General features: G+C 49.8%; 1 protein-coding gene across 1 annotated transcript in view; it reads left to right on the top strand.

Annotated features, from left to right (window-relative positions):
* Positions 1-22,835, top strand: part of SCIN (scinderin) — a 273,292-nt gene that overhangs the window by 1,269 nt on the left and 249,188 nt on the right. The window contains exon 2 of the mRNA XM_073677281.1: positions 19,210-19,364. Within this exon, the coding sequence (XP_073533382.1) occupies positions 19,210-19,364 (155 nt within the window). The remainder of the gene's footprint in view (positions 1-19,209; positions 19,365-22,835) is intronic.

Below are 22,835 nucleotides of genomic sequence, written 5' to 3'. Positions count from 1 at the left end.
GAAAACCGTCTTAAAGAGGATCAGTCACTTGTGGTTAATATGTCATTTTTCTTTACCTGGTGTAAAAGCTGCTGTTCTCCTGAATCTGGCGATGTATTTCTTTTGTTCCTACGCTTCTCGGTTCCTGAGATATGGCCCCTTCATCCATGTATGTAGATCTAGTCTATTTTGCCAAGTGGGTGTGGTCCTGAAATTTTCTCTTAAAGTCCATACCCATTTGGCGAGCAAGACTCGATTTATACACAGGGAAGATAGGACCATATCTCAGGAACAGAGAGGCACAGAAACAAAAGAAAAACATCGCCGGATTCAGGAGAACAGCGGCTTTTACACCAGGTGCAACAATTATATATTTATGGCAGGTCCTCTTTAAAATAAAAAAGCATTGTCCATTCGATAAGGGTCAGAATGGCATAAAAATCCTAGAGGAAGTGATACTTTTAACTCGCTCATCCCCCGCTGCTCTTATTACAATGCTTTCACCTTCCAGTGACTTCCTTATCTCTCTTAAAAAAGAACTGTCACCAGGTCAAAAGTGTCCAGATTTTTGTCTTTTTTTATTCCAGCTGCCCCCCCCTGCATATTCCATTTTTTTTCTTTTTCTAAATCTGACATACATTTCCAGAGATATGGGCCTTTTTCTTTAGTGCTAATTTTTAATGGTCTTTACCAAGGGCCTGTGGCTCAAAGGATCCTCGGGGGTTTGGCTCAAAGGATCCTCGGGGGTTTGGCTCAAAGGATCCTCGGGGGTGTGGCTCAAAGGATCCTCGGGGGTTTGGCTCAAAGGATCCTCAGGGTGTGGCTCAAAGGATCTTCGGGGGTGTGGCTCAAAGGATCCTTGGGGGGTTGGCTCAAAGGATCTTCGGGGGTGTGGCTCAAAGGATATTCGGGGGTGTGGCTCAAAGGATCCTCGGGGGTTGGCTCAAAGGATCTTCGGGGGTGTGGCTCAAAGGATCTTTGGGTGTGTGGCTCAAAGGATCCTCGGGATGTGTCGCTCAAAGGATCCTCGGGGGGTTGGTTCAAAGGATCTTCGGGGGGTGTGGCTCAAAGGATCTTCAGGGGTGTGGCTCAAAGGATCCTCGGGGGCTTGGCTCAAAGGATCTTCGGAGGTGTGGCTCAAAGGATCTTCGGGGGTGTGGCTCAAAGGATCTTCGGGGTGTGTGGCTCAAAGGATCCTCGGGATGTGTGGCTCAAAGGATCCTCGGGGTGTGGCTCAAAGGATCCTCGGGGGTTTGGCTCAAAGGATCCTCAGGGTAAGGCTCAAAGGATCTTCGGGGGTGTGGCTCAAAGGATCTTCGGGGTGTGACTCAAAGGATATTCGGGGGTGTGGCTCAAAGGATCCTCAGGGGTTGGCTCAAAGGATCTTCGGGGGTGTGGCTCAAAGGATCTTCGGGTGTGTGGCTCAAAGGATCCTCGGGATGTGTCGCTCAAAGGATCCTCTGGGGGTTGGTTCAAAGGATCTTCGGGGGGGGGTGGCTCAAAGGATCTTCGGGGGTGTGGCTCAAAGGATCCTCGGGGGCTTGGCTCAAAGGATCTTCGGAGGTGTGGCTCAAAGGATCTTCGGGGGTGTGGCTCAAAGGATCTTCGGGGTGTGTGGCTCAAAGGATCCTCGGGATGTGTGGCTCAAAGGATCCTCGGGGTGTGGCTCAAAGGATCTTCGGGAGGTGTAGCTCAAAGGATCCTCGGGGTGTGGCTCAAAGGATCCTCGGGGGTTTGACTCAAGGGATCCTTGGGGGCGGTTCTTTAGGCTGCTCTGTCTTATTAATCTGTGAGATACGCCCCCTTGGTAAAGGCCATAAAAAATGAGCACTAGATATAAAGGCCTATATCTCTGGAACCGTATGGTGGATTTAAAAAAAAGTAAAAAGTAGAACAATCAGGGGAGCAACGAGAATAAAATAAAAGTAAAAACTCGACAACGGACACTAAAAGAGGACACGGGTCCTTTTTAAGTATAAGTAGAGGCAGGTCACAGCCACCACAGCCGCCAGTGATTGGCTGATCGGTTATTTCCTGGTTTCTGAGAAGTACCAGAGGAAGCCGAGACCAGAAAGTGGCGAAACCCAGAATCATGGAAGATGTGAATACCACTTCTTTTGGATTTTTTAAGGCCAATCTGACAATCCTTTAAATCTTGATGTCAACCCCTTTAAAGGGGTGGAAGTCTCTGTACTTAATGTCTACGTGATCACCTATTATGACCATATTATTGATGTTCTTAACATCTGGAGGTTTCTGATGTCCTCCAGCATCTTGAGTTACTCCAGATTTGGTTTGTGACATTATCTAATTTAGAGGGGTCCTGAGAACGAAACTCCATCCTCGTAGCTAAACATAAACAATAGGCTGTAGGATAAGAAAACGTCAGCTTATATCAAACATCTCCTCCACCTGTATAACCGCTGTACGATGGGGGAAGGGAAGTGACGACTCTATGAGTACCGCAGAATGGTGGTTGTCACTACATGCTCCAGTTTATGATGCATAATGTACAATGAAAGGCTCAAAAAAATAAGTTGAATTGTTCCCGTTGTCAGTAATGTTCAAGCCTAGATTTTTAGGATAATTTGTAATCCCTTTTTTCTCCACTGGAGGCAGCGCAGGAGAAGTGAGCACTTACCACCGACTTCCCACAGATCTGATTGTTTGTGATCGGCTCATCTTTTTAGGACACTTTCACTGGGATAGACCTCTTCTCCTCTGCAAACAGCTCCCGTATCTCAGCTCCCGGGACTGTGGGAATACTGGAAATGTGGGTTATAAATATTTCTCCAGCGATGAGACCTTGCCAGCTGGGGCACGGGCTGTGAGATCAGGGCACTGACTCGGGTGCGGAGCCAAGTAAATCATTTCTTTAAGAATTGTGACCAGAGATTCCCCTTTTAGTCATTAACGAGCCGTACTTAAAGGAGCGGCGCAGAAAAAAGCTCTTACTCAGCCCATTAAGCATCAGCGGTATACAGTGATATTGAAGTCCCTTTATGATGGATGGCGTCCTAATGCGCTCTGTGCAATATAGACTAAAAGTATGGACAAGGGGACGGTGTATATATAAGCGGATCCATTAGTGCATGTATATATATATATCCAGATAAAGAGCTGACCTTGTCATTTCTATACATACACAGGCTTATAAAATAAAGCTGATATGTTGGGGGGTCTGGTCTGGGGTCTGTATAAAGGATCTTGTATGTATATTAATGTGGGTTGGGGTCTGTATTAGTTCAGGAGGTCTGGTCGGAGGTCTGTGTTAGTTTACGAGGTCTCTTCCAGGGGTCTGGTCGGGAGTTTGAGATATTTTATCTGGACTGGTTTGAATTCTGCAATAGTTTGGTGGGCCTGGTCTGGGGTCTGCAATAGTTCTGATCTAGGGTCTGTTTTAATTTAGAGAGTCTGGTCTGGGATATGAATTAGTTTAGAGGGTCTGGGGCTTATATTAGTTTAGGGGATCTGAGTTAGTTTAGAGGGTCTGGGGTTTATATACGTTTAGAGGGCCTGGTCTGAGATCTGCGTTAATTTAGGGGTGTCTGGTCTGGAATCTATATTAGTTTAGAGGGCTTGGTCTGGGATCTGAGTTAGTTTAAAGGGTCTGGTCTGGGATCTATATTAGTTTAGGGGGCTTGGTCTGGGATCTATGTTAGTTTAAAGGGTCTTGTCTGGGATCTATATTAGTTTAGGGGGTCTGGTCTGGGATCTGAGTTAGTTTAAAGGGTTTGGTCTGGGATCTATATTAGTTTAGAGGGCCTGGTCTGGGATCTGAGTTAGTTTAAAGGGTCTGGTCTGGGATCTATATTAGTTTAGGGGGCTTGGTCTGGGATCTAAGTTAGTTTAAAGGGTCTTGACTGGGGTTTATATTAGTTTAGGGGGGTTGGTCTGGGATCTAAGTTAGTGTAAAGGGTCTTGTCTGGGGTTTATATTAGTTTAGGGGTCTTGGTCTGGGATCTGAGTTAATTTAAGGTGTCTGCTCTTAGGTCTACATTAGGTTAGGGGGTCTGGTCTGGGATTTGAGTTAGTTTAGAGGGTTTGGTCTGGGGTTTATATTAGTTTGGGGGGACCTGGTCTGGAATTTGAGTTTGTTTTGGGCGTCTGACCTGGGGTCTGTATGAGTTTACGAGGGTTGGTCTGGGATCCTAGTTAGCTTAGGGGGTCTGGTCTAGGTCTTTAATAGTTTAAGGGTCCTGTTCTGTGTTGTGTGTTAGTTTAAAGGGTCTGGTCTTGTGTCTATATTAGTTTAGAGAGTCTGGTATAGAGAATGTATTAGTTTAGGGGGTCTGGTCAGGGATTTTAGTTAGCTTAGGGTGTCTGATCTGGGATCTATATTAGATTAGGGGGGCCTGGTCTGGGATCTGAGTTGGTTTAGGGGGTCTGATCTGGGGTCTATATTAGTTTAGGGGGCCTGGTCTTGAATTTGAGTTAGTTTAGAGGGTCTGGTCTGGAGTTTATATGAGTTTACGGGGGTTGGTCTGGGATCCTAGTTAGTTTAGGGGGTCTGATCTGGGTCTTTAATAGTTTAAGGGTCCTGGTCTGGGTTCTGCATTATTTTAAAGGCTCTGGTCTTGTGTCTGTATTAGTTTAGGGGGTCTGGTATAGAGAAGGTATTAGTTTAGGGGGTCTGTATTAGCTGAGGTCTCATCTCTGTATTAGTTTTTGGGGCCGTTTATTGGGTTTGCATTTAGTCAAGAAATCTTGTCTAAAGTTTTTAGAGGGTCTGGTCTGGGGTCTGTATTAGAATAGGGGGTCTAGTCTGGGGTCTGTATTAGTTTAGGGGGTCTAGTCTGGTGTCTGTATTAGTTTAGGGAGTCTAGTCTGGGGTCTGTATTAGTTTCGAGGGTCTGGTCTGGGGTCTGTATTAGTTTAGGGGGTCTAGTCTGGGGTCTGTATTAGATTAGAGGGTCTAGTCTGGGGTTTGTATTAGTTTAGGGGGTCTAGTCTGGGGTCTGTATTAGTTTAGGGGGTCTAGTCTGGGGTCTGTATTAGTTTAGGGGGTCCAGTCTGCTGTCTGTATTAGTTTAGGGGGTCTAGTCTGGGGTCTGTATTAGTTTAGGGGGTCTAGTCTGGGGTCTGTATTAGTTTAGGGGGTCCAGTCTGGTGTCTGTATTAGTTTAGGGGGTCTAGTCTGGGGTCTGTATTAGTTTAGAGGGTCTAGTCTGGGGTTTGTATTAGTTTAGGTGGTCTAGTCTGGGGTATGTATTAGTTTAGAGGGTCTACTCTGGGGGTTGTATTAGTTTAGGGGGTCTAGTCTGGGGTCTGTATTAGTTTAGGGGGTCTAGTCTTGGGTCTGTATTAGTTTAGGGGGTCTAGTCTGGGGTCTGTATTAGTTTAGAGGGTCTAGTCTGGGGTTTGTATTAGTTTAGGGGGTCTAGTCTGGGGTCTGTATTAGTTTAGGGGGTCTAGTCTTGGGTCTGTAATAGTTTAGGGGGTCCAGTCTGGTGTCTGTATTAGTTTAGGGGGTCTAGTTTGGGGTCTGTATTAGTTTAGGGGGTCTAGTCTGGGGTCTGTATTAGTTTAGGGGGTCCAGTCTGGTGTCTGTATTAGTTTAGGGGGTCTAGTCTGGGGTCTGTATTAGTTTAGAGGGTCTAGTCTTGGTTTTGTGTTAGTTTAGGGGGTCTAGTCTGGGGTCTGTATTAGTTTAGGGGGTCCAGTCTGGTGTCTGTATTAGTTTAGGTGGTCTAGTCTGGGGTCTGTATTAGTTTAGAGGGTCTAGTCTGGGGTTTGTATTAGTTTAGGGGGTCTAGTCTGGGGTCTGTATTAGTTTAGGGGGTCTAGTCTAGGGTCTGTATTAGTTTAGGGGGTCTAGTCTGTTGTCTCAGTTTATTTAGATGGCTTGGTCTAGGGTCTATATTTGTTTAGGGTGTTTGCTTTGGGGTCTGCATTATTCTAGGTGCTGAATATCCCTAATGTCACTTCTTAAATATTAGCAAGTATGTGTTATTGTCCGGTCATATGTCTTGTATTATAACTGCTGCACACGTCTCCGGGCGGCCGTGAGTGGTTGTGCGGCTCCTGCTGCAATAAAACTTCCTCTGTACAATATCAGAGACTAGAAATATGAAAGGTCCCCATCCGCCATAAACTATAATTGCTGACAGTGTAAATTACTTTGAATTTTGCCCCCTGGATGTTCGTACTGTCATGGGGCACAGTCCATAACCGGTGACTATACAGAGAAATCGTATGTAGAGTCATCACCGCGGTCTTTATCCATAAGTTAAATATTGTTGCAAATTGTATCCTGGACGCCTCCAGTTTATCTGAAAAAAAAATAATAATAGTAAAGTATATAAGATTCTTTATCTACGATATATTAAAAGATTTCAATCAAAGCAATTGTTCTGCCACATAGTGCCCAACATATACTGGCATCATAGAGTGCGCAAATAATAATAATAATAATAATTCTGATTGTGTCTGATGATTAAGGAGTTGGAAACCCAAACTATGTAGTGTCCCTGTAGATTAAGGCAAGAAATTAACTCTTAGAAGTCAGATAGCGGTAAGAGAGTGAGGATGATGAGTGCCTTTCTCTTTCTGTGTCCGTGTTGTGCAAACCTTGTGTGGAAGTATTGATAACAACGTGCAACAACCTGTGTCACAAGAAGGAGCCGGAATAGACACAATGATACATTGTTATCAGCCAGCGGCAGGGAGTTTGCTGCATTCACTGATGAGTGCACGGTTTGGCGAGATGATATGACGTCGGATGACACAATCGGAGCTTCAGTCTCAATTCATTGGGTTGAGTGGAGATAAATAAAATCTGACTGTGTGGCGTTTGGTGGCTCAGTAGTTGGATACCCCTATATGTGACGCCTCTTTGTAGCTTCGTTGCTTGGTTTGGTATTGGGCACTGTATGATGCTACTATTTTGCATAGATCTATTTTTTGGTTACTTTATGAACTTTTACTGTTCGGGTTCCTTGATGCTATTAATTAGACGCTGCTTATTGCATAAGGGTATATAACAGTATTTTACACATCATGCGATGATATTATTTAGGCACAGGGTAGTTATGGTTTAGTTACTGTATGGAGGTAGATTTTATTGCCATTATTGCACTGAAAAGCTTTGTTTTGGTTCCTATATATACAATATGGACACGGCGTGCTGGCATTGTTCAGGGACAGTAAACCTCTGTTATATGGTCACCATGTAGGAGTATTACTATTTATGCCCTATGTGATGCTGTTATTTAGTCTCTTCTTCGGTTACAGTATGATGGCATATTACATTGGCACTGTGTGGGGCTATTCTTAGGCACTCTGTAGGTCTGATATTAGTTTTTTACATAGAGGTATATTATTTGGGCGCTGTGTGGTGCTGTCGTTTATTCACTGTGTAACGCTGCTATTTGGTTACTGGATGAAGTTCTGTTGTTCGGGAATTTTATGACGCCTTAATAAGGCACCACATAGGTCTAATATGTGGCTACTATATGAGGGTATGCTATTTAGGCGGTAAGTGATGCTATTAACTAGCCATTATATGGCTCTAATGTTTGATTACTGTATAAAGATATATTATTTGAGCAATGTGCAACACTTTTATTATGGCATGAAATAAGTCAGCTATGTGATTACAGCATGTAAGACACATGAATACATGGATGCATATAGCGTATTTATATTAATATATATATATATATATACATATATATATATATATACTAACAGCATCTCCAGACTTATCTCCAATCACACACATCTTTAACATCACTGGTCAGTCACACAGAAGCTGCCAGCAGCGAATCTTGATGATTTACCCAAGTCCATTCAGTGGCAGAACCTTCCTCAGACGACCATTTATGACAGTCGAGGCTGGAGGTGGTGGGACTTTGGCACGAGGCTCAGACTTCAGACTGAAGAAATTAGGATGTTTCGAAAGTTTTGCTTCTATTTTTGATAATTTTCTGATCAGTAACACGCCTATCCTTCCGATGATTTCCAGAATGTTATTTAGGCACCATATGCCTCTGTGAATTGGTTCCTATTAGTGATGAGCGAGCATGCTCGTTATTCGAGATTTACGAGCATGCTCAGGTGTTTTCCGAGTATCTTCAGCGTGCTCAAAAAAATTAAGGGAAGACTCAAATAACACATCCTAGATCTGGATGAATGACATATTCTCATTGAATACTTTGTTCTGTACAAAGTTGAATGTGCTGACAACAAAATCACACAAAAATCATCAATGGAAATCACATTTATTAACCAATGGAGGCCTGGATTTGGAGTCACCCCCAAAATTAAAGTGGAAAAACACTACAGGCTGATCCGACTTTGATGTAATGTCCTTAAAACAAGTCACAATGAGGCTCAGTATTGTGTGTGGCCTCCACGTGCCTGTATGACCTCCCTACAACGCCTGGGCATGCTCCTGATGAGGCTGAGTATTGTGTGTGTCCTCCACGTGCCTGTATGACCTCCCTACAACGCCTGGGCATGCTCCTGATGAGGCTGAGTATTGTGTGTGGCCTCCACGTGCCTGTATGACCTCCCTACAACGCCTGGGCATGCTCCTGATGAGGCTGAGTATTGTGTGTGGCCTCCACGTGCCTGTATGACCTCCCTACAACGCCTGGGCATGCTCCTGATGAGGCTGAGTATTGTGTGTGGCCTCCACGTGCCTGTATGACCTCCCTACAACGCTTGGGCATGCTCCTGATGAGGCTGAGTATTGTGTGTGGCCTCCACGTGCCTGTATGACCTCCCTACAACGCCTGGGCATGCTCCTGAGGAGGCTCAGTATTGTGTGTGACGCGCCCCCTGGGACATATTCCTTTTTGAGGGGAATACCCGGCACCGGATCAGATGGGGGGGTTGTAGTCTCCGAGCGGCTGAGACCCGATCCCGTGCCCAGGGCGTCAAGCTATGTGTTATGTGGCAGTCTTTACTGATGTTATTAAAGTTCGTTGTGTCGACTACGCCACCCGTTGTGATGCGGTCACTGTGGCCGCCGCTGCAGCAGGGTCCGCTGAGGCTGATGGTGGATGCGCAGCTTGGTGGGATAACCCCCAACGGGAGGGGTATAGCCTCAGAGGGGACAGGCGCAGAGGATGGGGGTTGTGGTGGTGCGGTGCAGCCGGTAATGATGACAGACTCGGGTAGTGCAGTTAAGGGTCTTTACTTACTGCAGATGTTCCTGGTCACTCTAGCTCCAAGTGACCTCCCGAGCCGTGCTGCGTCCACCAGGTCCTGGATCCGGCCAACCCCCAAACAAGTCCGGAGCGTGGCCCTGAGCTCTCCCTCTGTCCTTTCTTCAGCCGTCCCCACCAGTGATTCACCTAAATCCAGCTCCCTCGGGCCTTCTGTTGGGCAACCTTTGGCCTCAGGTTCCCTGACCCTCCATGTGGTGTGCCTTCAGGGTGAATGTAGTGGGTGACCGTGACAGACTCTGCCCACGGTCTCCGGTCTCTGGCTGGGGAATGTCTTTACCCCCACCAGCTTGGGTTCCGGTACCCTTCTGCTGACTCCTCACCCGGTGTTCTTATTTGGGTTCTTGGGTCCCTTCTTTGTCCCCCTCTGGGTCTTTCTTCACTCCACTCTCTCTCTCTTCAGGCTCAGGTCTGCTCTGCTCCCTTGCTGCAGGCTGACTTCCTCTGCAGCAGACTTGTTCTCTGCAGCTGACTGACCCTGATTCTCAGTTGGTGCCCTCCTTATATATCCCTCTATGTGTGAGCTCAGGTGACCAGCACCCAATGAGCTCCTACCACTACCCAGACTGCTCCCCCTATCTGCCCCTACACTACATGGGATGTTCCTCCCCCCTCCCACTCCAGCCAGGAACAGGCTCGGTCGCACCTGCACATTTCTAAGTGGGAGTGCCGTCGGCCTGCTCCTCTGGAATGGGATGTATGTAGTGCATGCAGTCTATCTGAGCTCAGTTCCACACTCCATCCTTACCCGGGAGTGGAATATCACACCTCTGGGTTGAGGTGCAATACTCCTGTAGCAGCCGAATCCTCAGGGTGCTACATTCCCCCCTGGTAAATCACAGCACGTCCTCGGGCTGCAAAGACAAAAACACCAAAACATACAAATTTTTATAAACATATAAAACATATAAAATATTATATATATATAACTTTTTCATATAGACATCATTATAACATTCTCGTCGTCTCTTTCTTTCTTCCTCCTCTGGTCACCGTGCAACTCGTGACCAGGTAAAGTGCGACAGTCTTTTGATAAGCAGTTTCTCATAAAACCAGTAGGGGGCGCCTTAGGAAGCGCAACTATGTACAGGGAAGTTTTGGCCGTTCTCAGTCCCCGGCCAAGTAAAGGGAATGGGATGGCTGCTCACAGTCCTCAGCCTGGTTTGGGTAGGGGACACACGGGTTAAACTGTTCACTGGTCCCAACGGGGACTAAACTTTAAAGCAGCCACGGTTACTTGGGTACCCCGACGGGTAACTATTTACATCTCCTTTGTACTATTTCAGTCATAGTACCTTCTAGCCTTGAACCCGTCCGGGTCTTCTGGCTCCTCCTCCCTACACCGCAACTCCTCCTCTGTCAGGCGATGCACGTGGAGGGCGTAAGGTCCCTTGGCACACTTGTGCCGGGTGAACGTTACCTCGTCACCGACGTAGAGGTCACGGCCTTTGTGACCCTCTGGCAGGTGAGACTCGACATCCCGTCGGGTAACGAAGACGTCACCCATGGTGTTCCGGTCCTTTATGAAGCCCCACCCATGCTGCGCATTAAACTTTATTACCGTCCCGATGGTACGGGGACGATCTGCTGCATAGGGGTCCCTTCTGGTCCGACTCTTTTGCTCCGCGCTGCGGGTCCGGGCCCATTGCTCTCTGGCCCGCCTCTCCTCCCGCTCTCTCTTGAACTCTGCCAGCTGTTGACGGCAACACTCGGTACGCTCTGCTGCAGCTGCCCGAGTCTCTCCGGTGAACCCCATCAAATCTTCTCCCGTGGGGTCCCACACGAACTGGGCTTCCTCGAGTGGAGGCGAGACCCGAGTCACGGGCTTTGGAGCCGGGATCAGGGGCTCACACAGGGGACCTAACTTCTTTTGTCGCTCCAGTTCCAAGAATTCTTTGGGCCAGATGAAAGGCCGCCCGTCCGGCCACGCTAGCTGGCTGAAGGGGTCCTCTCCCAGATTTGGCACCCTTGATGTTACGGGTGCGGGCGCGATGGTGGGGGCGCCCTGGTTGCCCAGGCCTTGCGGCCAGGCCTGGGGCATCTGGAAGGTAAATGGAACTGTTAACACGGCGGCACCCTGGGCCACCTGGCCTTGCGACCAGGCCGGAGGCTCCGCGGAGGTAGATGGCTCTGCTGGGGATGCGGCGCCCGGAAACGCTAGGCCTTGCGACCAGGCCGGAGGCTTCCCTTCCTTCGCCACGCTCCGGGTCACGACGCGTGACGTCACTGGGGTCGCGACGGCGGCTTCCGGTCGGGGCCTAGTCGGTGGCGGTGTCATGGCGGTCTCGGGTACGGCAGGGGGACTTTCGGGCTCTGCGACGGGGAGCTGGGGCAGGTGGGTGGTCTTCCGGTATGGGGTATAGGCGTCCCCCTTACCTGCTGCCATACGTCTCGCTCCCTCTTCTGCGCCGTCTCCGGCCTTGGGTCCTCCCGCGTCATCCGCAGAGGTAGTCGGTGTCTTCTTCCAAGGGAGCGGGTTCCGTGGACGGATTCCAGCTTGCTGGGCCATCTCCCGGCCCCACTCCGCCAGGATCTCCCTCTGCACTCGGGCCATCCTTCCCGCGAGGCCCTCCAGGGCACTCCGCGCGCACTCCCGATCTCGGGGAAGCTGCGCCAGGATCTCCGCTAAGCCTAGCGGGGTTGTTGACTCCAGCAGGCTCCTGACCATCGGGTCGGTGCTGCTCTGCTCTGCTTCCGGCAGGCTCCTGGCCAGCGGGCCGGTGCTGCTCTGCTCTCCTCCTTCTTCCTTTTGCAGGCTCCTGGCCAGCGGGCCGGTGCTGCTCTGCTGCCGCTCCATTCCCGGGTCTACTCTTCCTCTTCTCGACTCCGGGTGCTCTCGCTCTGGACACCTTGCCTCCGGGTGCGCTCGTTCTAGACTGCTCCAAGCGACACCCATCTTTGCTCTTTTCTTTCGTCTCCTCCCCCTCCGAGGGCGGTCCCGGGGCAACTCGGTGACTGTCAGCTCCAGGGGTAGTTCTTTCACGCTGACAGACACCTCCAGCATCACAGTCTCTGTTGGTGGGGGCGGTTTCCACTTTTGGCGCCATTTTCTGTCCTGGCCCACGATGGGAGGTGGCCTCTTGCCCTCCTTTGGCACGCCCCTAATGGCGTCCGCTGCTCTTCCAAGGCGGGAAATCTGCGGTTTTGGCGGGAAGCGTCGCCCAGTGGCGGGAAACTCTGCAGATGGCGGGAACAAGCTGGAAATGGCGGACAATCGGCGGGAAACGACTGGTGATGGAGTCCGATGGCGTGGACCCTCCGGAACCGGCAGGAGTCTTCTTTCTGAGGTAAACTTGCACTTTTCTTCAGGCACGCAGTACCCGGGTGTTGCGGGCACGTAATCCTGCCGACTACGCCAAAGTTGACGCGCCCCCTGGGACATATTCCTTTTTGAGGGGAATACCCGGCACCGGATCAGATGGGGGGGTTGTAGTCTCCGAGCGGCTGAGACCCGATCCCGTGCCCAGGGCGTCAAGCTATGTGTTATGTGGCAGTCTTTACTGATGTTATTAAAGTTCGTTGTGTCGACTACGCCACCCGTTGTGATGCGGTCACTGTGGCCGCCGCTGCAGCAGGGTCCGCTGAGGCTGATGGTGGATGCGCAGCTTGGTGGGATAACCCCCAACGGGAGGGGTATAGCCTCAGAGGGGACAGGCGCAGAGGATGGGGGTTGTGGTGGTGCGGTGCAGCCGGTAATGATGACAGACTCGGGTAGTGCAGTTAAGGGTCTTTACTTACTGCAGATGTTCCTGGTCACTCTAGCTCCAAGTGACCTCCCGAGCCGTGCTGCGTCCACCAGGTCCTGGATCCGGCCAACCCCCAAACAAGTCCGGAGCGTGGCCCTGAGCTCTCCCTCTGTCCTTTCTTCAGCCGTCCCCACCAGTGATTCACCTAAATCCAGCTCCCTCGGGCCTTCTGTTGGGCAACCTTTGGCCTCAGGTTCCCTGACCCTCCATGTGGTGTGCCTTCAGGGTGAATGTAGTGGGTGACCGTGACAGACTCTGCCCACGGTCTCCGGTCTCTGGCTGGGGAATGTCTTTACCCCCACCAGCTTGGGTTCCGGTACCCTTCTGCTGACTCCTCACCCGGTGTTCTTATTTGGGTTCTTGGGTCCCTTCTTTGTCCCCCTCTGGGTCTTTCTTCACTCCACTCTCTCTCTCTTCAGGCTCAGGTCTGCTCTGCTCCCTTGCTGCAGGCTGACTTCCTCTGCAGCAGACTTGTTCTCTGCAGCTGACTGACCCTGATTCTCAGTTGGTGCCCTCCTTATATATCCCTCTATGTGTGAGCTCAGGTGACCAGCACCCAATGAGCTCCTACCACTACCCAGACTGCTCCCCCTATCTGCCCCTACACTACATGGGATGTTCCTCCCCCCTCCCACTCCAGCCAGGAACAGGCTCGGTCGCACCTGCACATTTCTAAGTGGGAGTGCCGTCGGCCTGCTCCTCTGGAATGGGATGTATGTAGTGCATGCAGTCTATCTGAGCTCAGTTCCACACTCCATCCTTACCCGGGAGTGGAATATCACACCTCTGGGTTGAGGTGCAATACTCCTGTAGCAGCCGAATCCTCAGGGTGCTACATGTGTGGCCTCCACGTGCCTGTATGACCTCCCTACAATGCCTGGGCATGCTCCTGATGAGGCTGAGTATTGTGTGTGGCCTCCACGTGCCTGTATGACCTCCCTACAACGCCTGGGCATGCTCCTGATGAGGCTGAGTATTTTGTGTGGCCTCCACGTGCCTGTATGACGTCCCTACAACGCCTGGGAATGCTCCTGATGAGGCTGAGTATTGTGTGTGGCCTCCACGTGCCTGTATGACCTCCCTACAACGCCTGGGCATGCTCCTGATGAGGCTGAGTATTGTGTGTGGCCTCCACGTGCCTGTATGACCTCCCTACAACGCCTGGGCATGCTCCTGATGAGGCTCAGTATTGTGTGTGGCCTCCATGTGCCTGTATGACCTCCCTACAACGCCTGGGCATGCTCCTGATGAGGCTGAGTATTGTGTGTGGCCTCCACGTGCCTGTATGACGTCCCTACAACGCCTGGGCATGCTCCTGATGAGGCTGAGTATTGTGTGTGGCCTCCACGTGCCTGTATGACCTCCCTACAACGCCTGGGCATGCTCCTGAGGAGGCTCAGTATTGTGTGTGGCCTCCACGTGCCTGTATGACCTCCCTACAATGCCTGGGAATGCTCCTGATGAGGCTGAGTATTGTGTGTGGCCTCCACGTGCCTGTATGACCTCCCTACAACGCCTGGGAATGCTCCTGATGAGGCTGAGTATTGTGTGCAGCCTCCACGTGCCTGTATGACCTCCCTACAACGCCTGGGAATGCTCCTGATGAGGTTCAGTATTGTGTGTGGCCTCCATGTGCCTGTATGACCTCCCTACAACGCCTGGTCATGCTTCTGATGAGGCTGAGTATTGTGTGTGGCCTCCACGTGCCTGTATGACCTCCCTACAACGCCTGGGCATGCTCCTGATGAGGCTCAGTATTGTGTGTGGCCTCCACGTGCCTGTATGACCTCCCTACAACGCCTGGGCATGCTCCTGATGAGGCTGAGTATTGTGTGTGGCCTCCACGTGCCTGTATGACCTCCCTACAACGCCTGGGCATGCTCCTGATGAGGCTCAGTATTGTGTGTGGCCTCCATGTGCCTGTATGACCTCCCTACAACGCCTGGGCATGCTCCTGATGAGGCTCAGTATTGTGTGTGGCCTCCACGTGCCTGTATGACCTCCCTACAACGCCTGGGCATGCTCCTGATGAGGCTGAGTATTGTGTGTGGCCTCCACGTGCCTGTATGACCTCCCTACAACGCCTGGACATGCTCCTGATGAGGCTGAGTATTGTGTGTGGCCTCCACGTGCCTGTATGACCTCCCTACAACGCCTGGGCATGCTCCTGATGAGGCTGAGTATTGTGTGTGGCCTCCACGTGCCTGTATGACCTCCCTACAACGCCTGGGCATGCTCCTGATGAGGCTCAGTATTGTGTGTGGCCTCCATGTGCCTGTATGACCTCCCTACAACGCCTGGGCATGCTCCTGATGAGGCTGAGTATTGTGTGTGGCCTCCACGTGCCTGTATGACCTCCCTACAACGCCTGGGCATGCTCCTGATGAGGCTGAGTATTGTGTGTGGCCTCCACGTGCCTGTATGACCTCCCTACAACGCCTGGACATGCTCCTGATGAGGCTGAGTATTGTGTGTGGCCTCCACGTGCCTGTATGACCTCCCTACAACGCCTGGGCATGCTCCTGATGAGGCTGAGTATTGTGTGTGGCCTCCACGTGCCTGTATGACCTCCCTACAACGCCTGGGCATGCTCCTGATGAGGCTCAGTATTGTGTGTGGCCTCCATGTGCCTGTATGACCTCCCTACAACGCCTGGGCATGCTCCTGATGAGGCTGAGTATTGTGTGTGGCCTCCACGTGCCTGTATGACGTCCCTACAACGCCTGGGAATGCTCCTGATGAGGCTGAGTATTGTGTGTGGCCTCCACGTGCCTGTATGACCTCCCTACAACGCCTGGGCATGCTCCTGATGAGGCTGAGTATTGTGTGTGGCCTCCACATGCCTGTATGACCTCCCTACAACGCCTGGGCAAGCTCCTGATGAGGCTGAGTATTGTGTGTGGCCTCCACGTGCCTGTATGACCTCCCTACAACGCCTGGGCATGCTCCTGATGAGGCTGAGTGTTGTGTGTGGCCTCCACGTGCCTGTATAACCTCCCTACAACGCCTGGGAATGCTCCTGATGAGGCTGAGTATTGTGTGTGGCCTCCACATGCCTGTATGACCTCCCTACAACGCCTGGGCATGCTCCTGATGAGGTTGCGGATGGTCTCCTGTGGGGTCTCCTCCCAGACCTGGAATAAAGCATCCGCCAACTCCTGGACAGTCTGTGGTGCAACGTGACGTTGGTGGATGGAGCGAGACATGATGTCCCAGATGTGCTCAATCGGATTCAGGTCTGGGGAACGGGCGGGCCAGTCCATAGCTTCAATGCCTTCATCTTGCAGGAACTGCTGACACACTCCAGCCACATGAGGTCTGGCATTGTCCTGCATTAGGAGGAACCCAGGGCCAACCGCACCAGCATATGATCTCACAAGGGGTCTGAGGATCTCATCTCGGTACCTAATGGCAGTCAGGCTACCTCTGGCGAGCTCATGGAGGGCTGTGCGGCCCTCCAAAGAAATGCCACCCACACCATTACTGACCCACTGCCAAACCGGTCATGCTGAAGGATGTTGCAGGCAGCAGATCGCTCTCCACGGCGTCTCCAGACTCTGTCACGTCTGTCACATGTGCTCAGAGAAAACCTGCTTTTATCTGTGAAGAGCACAGGGAGCCAGTGGCGCCTTTGCCAATCCTGGTGTTCTGTGGCAAATGCCAAGCGTCCTGCACGGTGGTGGGCTGTGAGCACAACCTCCATCTGTGGACGTTGGGCCCTCATACCACCCTCATGGAGTCGGTTTCTAACCGTTTGTGCAGACACATGCACATTTGTGGCCTGCTGGAGGTCATTTTGCAGGGCTCTGGCAGTGCTCCTCCTGTTCCTCATAGCACAAAGGCAGAGGTAGTGGTCCTGCTGCTGGGTTGTTGCCCTCCTACGGCCCCCTCCACGTCTCCTGGTGTACTGGCCTGTCTCCTGGTAGCGCATCCAGCCTCTGGACACTACGCTGACAGACACAGCAAACCTTCTTGCCACAGCACACATTGATGTGCCATCCTGGATGAGCTGCACTACCTGAGCAACTTCTGTGGGTTGTAGAGTCCGTCTCATGCTACCACGAGTGTGAAAGCACAACCAACACTCAAAAGTGACCAAAACATCAGCCAGAAAGCATTGGTACTGAGATGTGGTCTGTGGTCTCCACCTCCAGAACCACTCCTTTATTGAGGGTGTCTTGATAATTGCCAATAATTTCCATCTATTGTCTATTCCATTTGCACAACAGCATGTGAAATTGATTGTCAATCAGTGCTGCTTCCTAAGTGGACAGTTTGATTTCACAGAAGTTTGATTTACTTGGAGTTATATTCTGTTGTTTAAGTGTTCCCTTTATTTTTTTGAGCAGTGTATTTGAGTCGCGCTGTATGCATGATTTGCGGCTGTTTGACAGCTTTAATACATGTGAGGAATGGCTGTTTCTTAGGCATCCCTCACATGTATTAAAGCTGTCAAACAGTCACAAATCATATGCACTGAGTGACTAAAACATAACACCCGAGCACGCTGAAGATACTCGGAAAACACCCGAGCATGCTCTCCGAAAGGGTTAACAGAACATACTCGCTCATCACTAGTTCCTATATGAGAGTATATAACTTGGGCATTATATACAGTCATCAAAACAAAAGGTGGCTACTTTGAAGAACCTAGAATATAAGACATATTTTCAGTTGTTTCACACTTTTTTGTTAAGTATATAATTCCACATGTGGTAATTCATAGTTTTGATGCCTTCAGTGTGAATGTACAATTTTCAAAGTCATGAAAATACAGAAAAATCTTTAAATGAGAAGGTGTGTCCAAACTTTTGGTCTGTACTGTAAAATGTCATGTGGGCTCTATTATTTGAAGAGCCTTTATTTTGTTTGTGCATTATTTTGCAACAATGTATTGCAATGCATTTGCAATATTGTAGCTGTACGGTGTTATTTCCCTCCTGCCTTTGTCACTTAACTGAAGGGGTTTACTGACTTATATGGACACATATACAGTGAACTTTATAAATGTGTTAGATTTCATTTAATATTTCATATATTTCATTTTTCAACTACTTGAGCTGCTTAGAATGTTATTACAATCACTTAAAGGAGTTGTCCACTACTTTCACATTGATGCCCTATCTGTAGGATGGGGCATCAATGTATGATCAGTCGGGGTCCCACACCCCCACAGATTAGATGTTACCAGTGCAGGTGGCGGCTGCCGGTCGGAAGTCCTTGCCTGCGGAGCTTGGCCGTCCATCTGTAGTGGCCGCTGCGGGGTACTTCACATCCGCCTCCTATTGAATTGAATAGGAGGCGGATGTGCAGTAACAAGCGCCGGGGCCACTACAACTTGACGGCCAAGCTCTGCAGGTAAAGACTTCCGGCCGCCACCACTGGCACCGATAACAGCTGATAGGTGGGGGTGCTGCGTGCGGGACCCCGGTCGATCATACATTTATGCCCTATCCATTGATCGGGCATCAATGTGAAAGTAGTGGACAACTCCTTTAAAGGGGCGCTCCACTTTGGAAATCTTTAGTTGATGACAAGGTCCCTAATAGGCTGATCACAAATACGCCCCTTTTAGGACCCCAGTTATCATATGTCATCTTAGGAGAAACCTGGCAATAAGTTTCTATACTGCCCTATCACAGGAACATAGTTTCCATTTATATCATTGAGCTGGACAGGACTGGGCCTCCATAGAGAGACGTTCTTCGCGTCCACCATCTAGATAAGGACCCCCACCTCTATTAACTCAGAATTCCCTATTAGGAAGTATAAAATGCATTTTCTAACCTGCTAAGCCCCTTTAAAGAGGATCAGTCACTTGTGGTTAATATGTATTTTTTTTACCCAGTGTAAAAGCCGCTGTTCTCCTGAATCCGGCGGTATTTTCCTTTTGTTCCTGCTCCTCTCCGTTCCTGAGATACGGCCCCATCTTTACTGTATGTAAATCTAGTCTTTTTTTTAAAGTGGAGTGGGCGTGGTCACCTTCTCTGTGGGAGTCTTTGAGAGAACCACACCTTTTTGGCTAACAAGACAACAATTATATACAAGGAACATGTGGCCATATCTCAGGAACGGAGAGGAGCAGAAACAAAAGAAAAACATCTCCGAATTCAGGAGAACAGCGGCATTTACACTAGATTAAAAAAAATACATATTTATGACTTGTCATATACTATGAGTAACATATTACATTGTATCATCACTGTCTATAAATGTGCAGACAACTCTGCCTGTAGATCTATCAGGAGGGATTTTCATGTATATTGCGGCTTTTAACCTTAAGAATATTCCAACTTTTTCTTTTTCTTTAGGGAACGAATGCTCCCAAGATGAAAGCACATCAGCCGCCATTTTCACCGTGCAACTGGATGACTTCCTTGGAGGAAAACCCATTCAGTACAGAGAAATACAAGGATACGAATCCGGAGTGTTTGTGGCATATTTTAAAGGAGGGATTAAGTATAAGGTACGATGAATTCAATAACATTTGCTACGGTGGTCCTAAAGATGGGGATTTTACTAACTTAATGCAGCAGTGGTCACATCAAAAGCATTAGAGAACGCTGGACTGGCCAGAATCCAATCTACCCTATGCTAAATATTTTTTTTATTAGAATATCTATGGGGAGCCATGGATGTGGATGGCTAGTGCAAACAATAGCAGCCTTTACATGAAACCCCAAAACTCCAATTTCCTCCAAACTTCAGGAAACTCTTGAACCATATGAATCATGTAGCCAAAAAGATGACTTATTGTTAGTAAATTAGGGATATTTTTATCCCTCTCCAGTCCCAAAACCGCGTATGCTCACTATTTGGGACATCCTCACATTTTCAGCTATAGTTTGCACAAAATTGGGACTATCATACCAAATTAGGGACTGTGTTTTTCTGTCACTGGATTGGTCTCCTCCAGTTCAATGGATGTTATTGCCCCCACTACCATCCCCCGACCTTTTATATAAAACTATCTCTCTGGTACTTAAATTTATTGCATTGCAAAAAAGGAGGCGCATAGTGACTATAATATTACATGGCACTGAAAAAAGTTCAATACCAAGAGTTTCTTACTTGTTAAAGGGAATTTGTCAGTTTTTTTTTATGTTTGTTAGCAGCGGTTTGGCTGTGTAGAAACTTGTTTTCTAATAAATACGATACCTTCTTTGGGGAGATCCTATGAGCCAGTTTGAAGAAATCTGGTGTAGAAGTGACGCGCCCCCAGGGCCGTGGGGTACTCGGCAGCCGGGCCTCTGGTTGCCGGTATGGGGGTTATCACGGTGGCTGGCCCGGTCCGTGACCCAGGGCGGTCAGTGCAAAAGGGAATACTTTTATATGGGGTTTTTGGGATTGTTCGTGACGCCACCTGTGGATTGCGGCCAAAAGGAGCCGCCGCTGCGGAGCAGTCCTCTGGAGCTGGTGTTACTGCAGCAGGGATGGTGTGGCTCTCCACAGGTAGAGCGAGCTCCAGGGCAGTGTAGGAAGATGGTGGTTGCACTGGGCGTTATAGCGCAGAGAGGGAAAGATGGCGCAGATTAAAGAATGGACGGAGGCAGTGCGGTGCAGTCATCCGAGTTTTTACTCACAGTTATTATGACAGTTCCACTGGTGCACGTACGGGTGCTAGCCTCCCACGTCGCGCTGCGTTCACCAGGCAGGGGCTCAGTTCTTCCTCAGGCAGGTTAGGCGTACCTGACAGAACCCCACTTTCTCGTGTTCCTAGCTAGACCATGTTCATGCTGGGTCTTTCTCCCTCCTGCCCTGCGCTTCCCCACTCTGAATCCTGTTCGGGTGCTCTGAAGTCCCTCCTGTCCGTCAGAGTTCACAGACCTGCTTGACCCTCACGGGGATTAGAACGAGGCTTCGGCAACTGACTTTATAAGCCAGGAGCCTCCGGTTTTTCCAGCCGAGACTTGAAGTACACGACTGGGCCAGGGGCCAGTCCCCTTCTTGCGTCCTACGATCCCTCTGTCTTCTGACAGATTCCGGGAGTACAGGTGCAGTCCTGCACTCGCCGTACCCCCTAGGATCCCTTCAACAGAACGGAGCCTCCTTGCTCCCCTCCTGGACCTCTGACATTATGCCCTAGTTGTGGAGTAGAGCTCCTACTGAGACTCTGCTCCCAGACTGTTCTTCTGAACTGTCCTCTCACTACTGAACCTGCCACCCTAAGATGGTTTCCCCATTTATACTCCTACCAAAGTGCTCCCCCTAACTACTTCCTCCACCCACACCCACTACTGGTTCCCCCTACCTCTGGGTTCCCCCCACTCCAGCCAGGGACAGGGCTCATGACTTTGCACATGCATCTTGCCCTTCCAGCCGGCCTGGAGCAGTGTAGTGTTGAATGTGGGTGTTGGGGTTCCGGGCAGCACTCCCTCCTTACCTGAGAGAAGGAGACACCACACCTCTGGGTGAGGTGCAGTACCTCTGTGGCGACTGAACCCTCAGGGGCGCCACACTCCCCCCTGGTAAAACACAGCACGTCCGCGGGCTGGAACAGAGTAAATCAAGTTAAATTTGACATGCTAATTTTTTTAGATGCATCGTATATAAGATTTGAAAACACAACATTTTTTCCCTTTATGGGAGGCACATCACTTCAACATTACAGGTTACATTTATCGCACATTATAAACCACTTTTCATAAACATTTATTGTAACAGGTTACAGTTCATGCTGTAACCGGGTGTCCATTTTACTTTTAAACAGGTGCAACAAGTAGCAGCATGAGGGACCCGTCCGCAAACCCTCAACGTAGGCCCTGGGCGTGGCTGCAGGGCATAGGTGATCCTGGGGCTGGGCCACGTCTTCCGCCACGACAAACGTTTTTTTCTTCTGAGGTCATGGTTGTGAAAATAAAACCAATAGGGTGCACTTTAAAAAGTGCTAAACTATTTATAATATCAGTTTCTGGCTGTTCACTGTCCCCAGCCTGGAGTCTATATGCCCTGACGGGTAATCATATAAACACACACTGCAAATTAAACATTATTCCAACTTTTAACACTGCACGCTTACGGGCGCCTATATACATTATGTTCAGTCCCACTTGCTAGACTAACAGTGGGGTCCCCGCCTGGGGTGCGGCTGATTTTTACCTGACCCAGCCGGGTCATACGGTATGTCCTGCGGGGGTGTGTCCTCGATGACGCGGTACACTTGCAGGGCGTACCACCCACGTTCCCCGTGGTGACGTGTGTAGGTGACCCTGTCACCGGGGTATAGATTCTGGTCGGGATGGCCCTATTCCAGCTCGGGCTCAACATCCCGCCGGTTTACGAAGATGTCCCTTGAAAAGTTGGGTTCCCTTATAAAGCCCCACCCAGCCTTCAGGTCAAACTTTACCACGACTCCTTCGTCGCGGGGGCTGGGGTAGGCTGACTCCGCCTGGCGAACTTGAGCCTTTGCGGCCTTGTCCCGGGCCTCCAGGCGTTCACAGCACGCCGCTCCTTCTCCAGCTGCCGGAGGTCCCACCTGCAGAGCTCACAATCTACATCCCCAATCAGTTGTCTTTGGAGCGTGGGAGGAAACTGGAGAACCTGGAGGAAACCCACACAAACACAGGGAGAACATACAAACTCCTTGCAGATGTTGTCCTTGGTGGGATTTGAACACAGGACCCCAGCGCTGCAAGGCTGCAGTGCTAACCACTGAGCCACTGTATACAGTGCTAACCACTGAGCCACCATACAGTGCCAACCACTGAGCCACTGTACAGTGCTAACCAGTGAGCTGCCCAAAGATATCACTACCTAAACCATATTATACAGTTATTTTGTGCAATGAATTACAGTTGTCAAAAAAGCTAATTACCTCTTCAGAGAGGAAGAGGACATGAACTCTATAGCGCCACCTGTTGGAAGCAGAGATCCTACAAATCACTTTCGACCCTTTAACGAGCCTTGCCAGGTGACTTAAGATAAAAGCCAAATCAGA

Source organism: Phyllobates terribilis, unplaced genomic scaffold (genome assembly GCF_046119375.1).
Source record: "Phyllobates terribilis strain yellow unplaced genomic scaffold, ASM4611937v1 Scaffold_4__5_contigs__length_816908805, whole genome shotgun sequence".
Taxonomy (NCBI): domain Eukaryota; kingdom Metazoa; phylum Chordata; class Amphibia; order Anura; family Dendrobatidae; genus Phyllobates; species Phyllobates terribilis.
This window is presented reverse-complemented; position numbering and strand designations above follow the sequence as displayed.